Source organism: Chinchilla lanigera, unplaced genomic scaffold, assembly GCF_000276665.1.
Source record: "Chinchilla lanigera isolate Chin_1 unplaced genomic scaffold, ChiLan1.0 scaffold00023, whole genome shotgun sequence".
In the NCBI taxonomy this organism is placed as follows: Eukaryota; Metazoa; Chordata; class Mammalia; order Rodentia; family Chinchillidae; genus Chinchilla; species Chinchilla lanigera.
In genome coordinates this window covers 22,775,880-22,785,018 of record NW_004955424.1, presented here as the reverse complement: position 1 = coordinate 22,785,018, position 9,139 = coordinate 22,775,880, and the positions used below count along the sequence as shown (strand labels likewise).

General features: G+C 39.8%; 1 protein-coding gene across 1 annotated transcript in view; it reads left to right on the top strand.

The window, feature by feature from the left end:
• Positions 1-9,139, top strand: part of Kiaa1841 (KIAA1841 ortholog) — a gene marked incomplete in the record, with an annotated part of 56,573 nt that overhangs the window by 356 nt on the left and 47,078 nt on the right. The window contains 1 exon segment of the mRNA XM_013514723.1: positions 7,718-7,876. Coding sequence (XP_013370177.1) covers positions 7,727-7,876 — 150 coding nt within the window.

Here is a 9,139-nt window from a genome sequence, read left to right as displayed (position 1 = left end):
TGAGGCGCCGGCCGTCCCGCTTCCGTGCCGCCTCGCCCCCCCACGCCTTTGTCTCACCCGCCCCGCGCCCCGAGGTTTCCTGCGCTGCCGGGCCGTGAGGGACCGCGAAGGTGCGGCGCCCCCGCCGGCGTTTGGAGGGCTTGGAGCTCCGCGTCCTGGGCGTGGGGGTGGTTTTACCCGCGCGGTCAAAGCCGCTCCTCCTCTCGATCGTGCTCAGGGGTCTAGAAGTCTGGGCTCCGCTGAGTGTCGCCGCCGCCCTCCGCTGCGCCGAGGCCTTCGACACCCCCGGTCTGCCACCGTCTGGGGCAAAAAAGTGTCCGCAGGAGCGGTTCTGTTTGCGCAAAGAAGACATCCATTCAGATGCTCTTCGTGGGGAAGATAGAGGGTTCGGATCCTCAGCCTGGTGGGAAGTTACGGAGACTGTCCTAGTATTGCAAGTACAGAAACCGATATATGTGTTCTTTAGAAGTGTAGTCTATTAAACAACAGAATAATTTAAAAAGGTTTCTTAGGACATAATGTTTGCAGTACATAATGATTACGTTCCTCGTGGAGTTGGTCCATTACAGAACATCCCCTAACCCCCCCTCCATCTTTGATCTCTTCCCTTTTGCAAAATCTCTTTCTCTTTATTAGCGTATTTATTTGTGGTTTTAAAAAACCTTTGGGGGTTGCCTGCTGAGGATAGAACCCAGGGCCTCAGGCATGCTAGGAAAACTTTCTGCCATGGAGGTACACCTCCAACCCAGATTGTTTTCACATCTAGATTTAAATTATTCTTAAATGGGCATAACACGAAAGAGTATTTTCGAAATATACATAAGTTTTTAAGTGTGTGATGTGGACAGTGTTTTAGAATTTTAATAGACTCTTTAAAAAAACAAGCCAGGGATATAGCTCAGTGGCACAGTCACTGCTTGGCAAGCACAAGGTTCTGAGTTCAATTTCCGGTACCAAAAATAAACCAAAAAGAAACATCCAGAGAAGGTCCTTAGCCTAAAGCCGGTTTTAGACTACTTTGTGCTGAGGTTCACACAAATTACAAGGGATTCCCCACTTCACAAACCACGTGTTATGCGAAGTGATGCATACTGTGCATATAATGGAGAGCGGTGCCTCTTCACTAGTGAGAAACCAGCGCCTTTAAGAATGTTCATTGGGAATTGATTAACCTGGCAGGAAGCGATTCCCACTTATTTTGGCACGATGTAAACACTTAATCATTTAAATGAGCTGTGGATCTTCAGTTTGGAGTGGGTCTTAAAAGATACAATCAGTCTCTAAGTTTTGTGACTTCTTAATTCAGCAGACATTTTTGGCAATAGGTACCTGACTTGTTGGTCACTTCTAGGAATCAGAAACACGTCCCTGCACAGAAGAGAACCCACAGTCCTCTGGGAGAAAGGGAAGAATAAACAGAAATTTCTCAGAGCCTTTCCAGCATTCTTCCAAGACCTTTTCCAGGCCTTCTCTCCAAAGGTTTTCATCAGACTCTGTCAGGGATATGTGGAAGGACATTACTTTTGGATTCATTCAATTTTATCACCTGACTGCGATAACCAGCTCTTTCTTTAAAATTAACAGTACATTTTAGGTGTACATAAAGATCACATTCATTATAGAAAGTGATGACCAACTCTTTAAAAAAGAGTGAAGTACTTTTTCCTCTTGATACAGTTATAGCTATTAAACTAATTACTGGGAATTTTTTTATGCCAGTAGTGACCAAAGTAGAAAGGGGGAAGTAATAGTAATAATAAATTGTTGCACATGTTGGATGGCAGACAGTGTGCTGGCTCTTTCTAGTATTATTTAGTTCTCAAAATAGTCCTGAACGTAGGTATTTTCCTTAGAACTGAGACAGTTGAAGCCCCAGGTTGTCCTGCCTAGAGTATTAAAGCTGGATAAGTGTCTATAACTCATTCTATTCAATTTAGTACAGCTTACTTCATTGAGATATTAGTATCTTTTTATTTATCATATTAATCTTACTTTTTGTGTGGGGCTTTTACACGGGGCTATATCCCCAGCCTTTTTTTTTTTTTTTTTTTTTTGAGGCAGGCTCTTGCTAAGTTACCCAGGCTGGACTCAAACTGGCATTTCCCTACCACACTAATCTTTATGAATCTGCTTAATCCAGGAGCTCAGGAATAGTAATGCTATAACTACAAACATTATATATTCCTGTGTGCCAGGTAATACTTGCCACCCAGAGTGCCCTCAGAAGTATGTGGGCTGGCTGCTATTCTTACCTTTGTTTGACAGATGAGAAAATCGAAGCACAGATATCATCTGAACCAGATAATACCTTAAATAGTAAAACTGAGTGCAGCCGTGGACCGTCTGCCTCTGCAATCTGCGCACACCACCATCACAGTGCACTGACCCTTCAGTAAGGTATGTCTCTGGGTGCTGAGCAGCTGTGATTTTAGAATGTTTAGTATCTTTCTGTGTCTTTTGTAGTGTTCATACAGACACACAGAGGACAGCTATAATGTCTGCCACCTGATATGCTACATTGCTGTCTTCTGCAAACAGTTACATAGTAGTAATCATAGTTAGGTTGAGAGCTTACAACATTCCAACCCCCGAGCAGTGTTCTGAACACCTCAGTCCTCAGCACAGTCCTAGAAAATAGCTACTGTTACTGTACACTGTATCTCTTTTGTGAGGTACTTTCAGTGTCTTCAGAGTGATTTTACAAAGTAATTCCTTTGATTCTCTGCATGCTGTCAGTCAGAGGTGTTTTCATCATTTTCCTCACCTAACTTTCATCCCTGCAGTTCCACAACGCTGGGTGACTTCCCTTGATTAGTGTGTGATAGTGCTGAAATGCAAACCAGAGCTTCAGATGCCTGTGTATTGGCAGGTGGGCAGTGGGTGAGGAATGATGGCTGAGGACAGGGGGTACACTGTTTTTCCCCCGCTGTATTGGTCTGTCAGTGGATCTTTGTACTTTTTGTCCTAAAATAGGCCATATTTTCCCATCAGAACAGCTTACATTTGGAGATTTTGTCCCCAACCAAGAATTCAGTGTTAGTTAAATCATTGATGTAACTAGCCAGAGACATTTGTCATTATTTTCATCTGTAAACTTACGTTCCAACTTCAGATATGGTACCTGGCACATACTGGGGACTTAGTAAATGTCTGAACCAAATAAGTGTCTTTAAAAAAGGTTCCTAAAATAAAATAAGTTTCTTTTTTTTTTTTTTTGAGACAAGGTCTCACTATGTAGTTCAGACCAGGCTTGAACTCACTGTGTAGCCCAGACGGGCCTCAACTCGTGGCAGTCCTCCTGCCTCAGCCTCCCAAGTGCTGGGATTAGAGGCATGTGCCACCATGCCCAGCTGTAATATTTTAAGTTTCAATGGGTAGCTTCTTTTTTTTTTTGAGACAGGGTCTCACTCTGCAGGCTAACCTTGAGCTCACTTTGTAGCCCAGGCTGGCCTTGAACTTGAAATGATCTTCAGCCTCCTGAGGCCTTGAACTTGAACTCATCTTCAGCCTCCTGAGTACTGGGATTACAGGCATGTGCCACCACGCCTGGCTGGGTAGCTTCTGTTTTGTCTCGGGTACCACAGCATTTTCCCTTCACTACATCACAAGCAGAAGCTTTCAGAATTGTTTCATTGAAACAAAACTAACTTCCCAATCTATTAGGCCCTGCTTCCCCAACCATTATTCTTCCTAACCCTTATCTTCCTTATACATTACCTCTCACATAGAATGGAAACCATATGGGTTTGAGTCATTTTTGCCTTAGTTCGAATCCTTACTCTATCATCTTTTTTTTTTAGCTCTGTGAACTTGAACAAATTACTTAATTTCTCTGAACCAGTTTCTTCATCTTGTGAAGTGGGAAGAGCACCTACCTATTTTATAGGAATGTGTTAAGAATTTATTGAAATAAAAGGAACCCTTCTTCACTGCTGGTGGGAGTGTAGACTGGTACAACCACTGTGGAATTCAGTTTGGAGATTTCTCAAAAACTAGGACTAGAGGTCCCATTCAACCCAGCTATTCCCCTTCTGGGTATTTTTCCAGAAAAATTGAAAACATCATACCACAGCGATATATGTGCACTCACGTTTATAGCAGCGCAATTTGTAACAGCTAAATCTTCGAAACAACCCCAATGCCCATCAATCGAGGAATGGATAAAAAAGATGTGGTATTTTTATACAGTGGAGGACTATTCAGGTATAAAGATAAACTCAAGGCTTTTATAGCTAAATGGATGCAACTTGAGAGCATACTCATAAGTGAAATAAATCAGACTCCCATGTGTAAATATCATGTTGGTCTCCCTAGTGTAAGAACCTGAAAGAGTAAATAAAACCCAAAAGGTACAATATCTATTGTGAAAGGGAAAGAAACTACTCAAAAGGAAAGAACAACTGGGATTGGGGAAAGGAGAAAAGAAAGAAAGAAGGGAAAAAATATATGTATATACATATATATATACACACACACAAGATAGCTAAGATAATTGTACTACTAGTTTCTATTGGTTTGTTGAAAGGAACAGTTAGTGTTTATATTGTTTCATCAATTTTGCATGCCTATATCTGATAATCTGAACAACTACTTTGAAGATAACAATGTGCAATATAACAACCATTGCTAATTTCCTATCATCTTGCTTTGAAATTCTGTATTGTTTTTATTCATTTTTTTCTTATTTTTTATTCTCTTTAAAATAAAAGAGAATTTATTGAAATAACCATGTAAAGAGCAGAGTTCCAGCTCCTAGTAGACTCTCAGTAGGGAATAGCTGTTCCATTTCCTCTTTTGTCCTCCTTGCCTCCCTTCTGCTTTGGCCCTTGGTCAGGTAGTGTTATGTTTAAGTGACCCTTTTTTCTGCCAGGTATTCCTGAAATACAGGACACATAGCATGGTCACAGTAAGGACTTTCATGTCCCTAGTGCACAGTACACAGTTGGGCTCACAGTGTTGTCAAACTGAGTATGGAAAAACCACCCAGAGCCTCTGTGTGTGCATTATTTTATAGCCTGCTGGGTTTGGCCGCCCTTGAGGAAGATGGGAAGCAGTGAGTGTGTTATTCAGGGGATTCGGAATTACCCTGGGGGTTGTGATGAGAGGAGAGCATGGCGGGGGCACCAAGCAAGGAAGCTACAAAGCCTCCACTCTGAGGAGTGGGCGTATCTGTGGAGTACCTTGGCCTTTTATGTACGTCAGGGTGTGTGTTTGTGTGTGGAAGTATTCGACCTTACCAGCCAGTTGTCACATTGCTTCTGAAGACAAAAAAGAACTTGCAAGGAAAAGTTGTTTCAGACTTGTGAACATGCCGAGCATGGTGGCACACACCTGTAATCCCAGCACTCGGGAAGCCGAGGCAGGAGGATCACCTGGAGTTCAAGGCCAACGTGGGCTACATAATGAGTTCAGGGGAAGCCTGAACTGCATGGAGACTTTGGTTCAAGAAAAAAAAAAAAAAAGGCAGGGTGGACATAATAGTCATTGCAGTTGTTGATATAATCTCTCTGTCATTTATAATTAATAACCACAAGATACAATAACTGTTATTCTTAGCCTAAATTGTCAGCTTAACTTTGTTTTAAGTTTCATTTATTGAGTTAATAAAAAGTCAGTATGCTTAATTATTATTATTGATTATGACATTATTATTATGACATTATTATTAATTATTGATTATGACATGGACATTTACTCCCAGAAAAAAATAAAGGGAATATTGCTTACGAATAAAATGAAATTATAATTCTTTTAAACTGCAATATATGCATGCTTTCACAGTTTATTTACTCCATTTATAAATTGCTAATTAATATAGCATTCTTTTTTATTTTAAAGAGAGTAGTAAAAAAAGAACAATAGGGGCTGGGGATTTAGCTCAGCGGCACAGCGCCTGCCTGGCAAGCGCAAGGTCGTGAGTTCGGTTCCCGGTACTGGAAAACCCTCCCCGCCCCCCTACAAAAAAGAACAATAGCAAAATACAGACAAAACAAAGCAAGAACATTAAAAATGATACAGTGTTTCAAGCCAAATGATAGGAATTAACAGTGGTGGTTATATTACATATTGTTATCTTCAGCGAAGTTGCTCAGAAACCATTAAGGAGAGTAAGAAAATCATAGTTTATAAAAACCTTAGAGACAATACAGAGTTTTGCTAGACAAGATGGTAGGAATTCACTAATGGTTGTTACATATTACATATTATTGCCTTCAGATCAGTTGCTCAGACTATCAGATATAAGCATGCAAAATTGGTCAAAATGTAGAAAAAAATTTAAGCATTAACTGTTCCTTTCAACAAACCACCAGACATCAGCAGTACAGTTATCCCAGCTATCTATCTATTTATTTATTTATTTTGCCTTAGTTATTTTTCTTCTTTCCCTCATTCCAGTTGTTCCTTCCTTTGAGCAGTTTCTTTCCCTTTCACAATATCTATTGTACATTTTGGGTTTTATTTACTCTTTCATGTTCTTACACTAGGGAGACAATATGATGTTTACACATGTGGGTCCGATTTATTTCACTTATGAGTATGATCTCTAGTTGTATCCATTTACCTACAAAAGCCTTGAGTTTATCTTTTTTATAGCTGAGTAATACTCCATTGAATAGAAATACCACATCTTCTTTATCCATTCCTCAGTTGAAGGGCATTTGGGTTGTTTCCAAGATTTAGCTATGACAAATTGCACTGCTATAAACAGGGGTGCACATACATCACTGTGGTATGATGTCTTTAATTCTTCTGGAAAAATACCCAGGAGGGGAACAGCTGGGTTGAATGGGACCTCTAGTCCTAGTTTTTCAGAAATCTCCAAACTGTTTTCCACAGTGGTTTCACCCATCTGTTCTCTCACCAGCAGTGGGAAAGTGTTCCTTTTTCCCCATAGCCTTTCCAGCATTTGTCATTGGTTGGTTTCTTAATGATAACCATTCTTTCTGGGGTAAGATGGAATCTCAGTGTTTTAATTTGCATTTCTCAAATGATTAATGATGTTGAACATTTTTTCATATATTTATTTGCCATTAGTATTTCTTCATCTGAGAAGTGTGTGCTAATTAATATATAAATCAGACACACTTAAGGTTTTTTGGAGGTTGGAGTACCAGGAATCAAACTCAGGGCCTCATGTTTGCCAGAAAGGTGCTGTACTACTGAGCTAAATCCCTGGCCCCAAGGATTTTCTTTTTAGGAAATTAAATTGTATTCACTTCTCTGCCAACATTTTATTATGAAAAAAAAATTTTTTTTTAAGACAGAGTTTCACTTTGTAGTGCAGGCTGGCCTTTAACTCACTATGTAGCCCAGGCTAGCCTCAAACTTGCAGCAGTCCTCTTGCCTCAGCCCCACCCCACCACCCGGGTGCTAGAATTACAGGCATGCACCACCATGCTCAGCATTATGAAAAATTTTGGACATATATCAAAGTAAGAAAGAAGTTGAAATATCTGTATACCCACCACCTAGATTCTGCCATTAGTATTATATTTATTTTACTTTTAATGGCTATCAAGTAAAAATATTCATAATAGAAGTATTTTATATTTGAAGAGTTTGGCCTGAATGTTCTGTGTCTATTTTCGGTCAATTTTATTTTTTCTTTACATAGTATTACATAATTTTTAGGTATAAATTATAATTAATCTATCATGTTCTGAAAACATTTGGATTTCAAATGTAAGTAAAGCTACTTTTTCCTCCCTACCCCTAGCTCCAAAAGATGAGTCGTGGATACTCAGAAAACAACAATTTCCTGAACAATAACAACCAAATGGTATTGGACATGATCCTTTATCCATTAATTGGGATCCCTCAGACCATCAACTGGGAAAGCATTGCAAGACTTGTGCCTGGACTAACACCCAAAGAGGTAAATAACAGTTCCCCAGTTACTTTCTGAAAACAAAAGAACAGAAAAAGTGATCAGTTTAAAGAAACAACAGGCTGGGCATAGTGGCACATGCCTGTAATCCTAGCACTTGGGAGGCTGAGGCAGTAGGATCACTACAAGCTTGAAGCCAGCCTGGGCTACATAGTAAGTTCAAGGCCAGCCTGAATTAGAGAGCAAGACTTTGCCTCAAAAATAAGTAATAAATAAATTTTTAAAAATAGTAAAGAAACAACATATGTGATGATATGATAAAATATTTGAGTTTTACATATGCATGTGCAGGTATAAACACTGTATTTATATATCTATATGGTTTGACTGGATGCCTAGACACAAACTGTACCAACAGACATGTTTAAGTTCAACGTTGGTTTAACCCACTGTAAAGTCCTGTTCTGCATCATGGCATCATTGGACTTCACTTGGCATTGACGCGTCTGTCATAGACCAACTTCTTACATTTTCCTTTTCTTCCTTTGTCATGGACAGTTATAATATGTCTTGTTCTGAATTTAAGTATAAATAATAAAAGCGAATGGGCATTGAAATATTTTGTCATCCTGATAACCGAAATAATTTTCTTTATGTAATTCTCAGAATCAAAAGTTAATTTTTTCAGTACTTGGGATTGATCTGAGACCTTTGCACTGAGCAACATCCCCAGCCCTAGGCCAGGGATATGGCTCAGCGGCACAGCGCCTGCCTGGTTAAGCATGAGGCCCTGGGTTCAATTCCTGGTACCAAAAAATCCCCAGCCCTTTATAAAAAATTTTTATTTTGAGTCAGAGTCTTCCTGAGCCATTAAGTTGCCCAGGCTGAGCTCAAACTTGTGCTCTTCCTGTCTCAGCCTCCCAGAGTATAGGTGTGTGTCACTGTGCTTGGCTAAAAATTTAAAATTCTTATAGGGAACTCAGTTTTGTAATTTGTCCTTGAACATTAGTTTGAGAAATCCTGACCTCATTGCTGCTAAAAAGAATTCTAAAGTAGGTAAATACCTTAGAATTCTAGAAATTAAAATGGTATTATTTTCCCCAGTAGATTTTAAACATTTTTCTCACTCTCTGGCCCGTTACACATACTTGACACCTAGGTACTGAATCAGTGACTGAGTCAAGTTCCCCTGCTTCTCTTACAGCTGGGAAAACCAGCCCCTCAAAGATCACTTCCCTTAATCTCACAGTGCATCTTTGGGCAATGGTGAGAGGATTTTTTTTTACTGTATATCCTCACTTCCTAATTTAT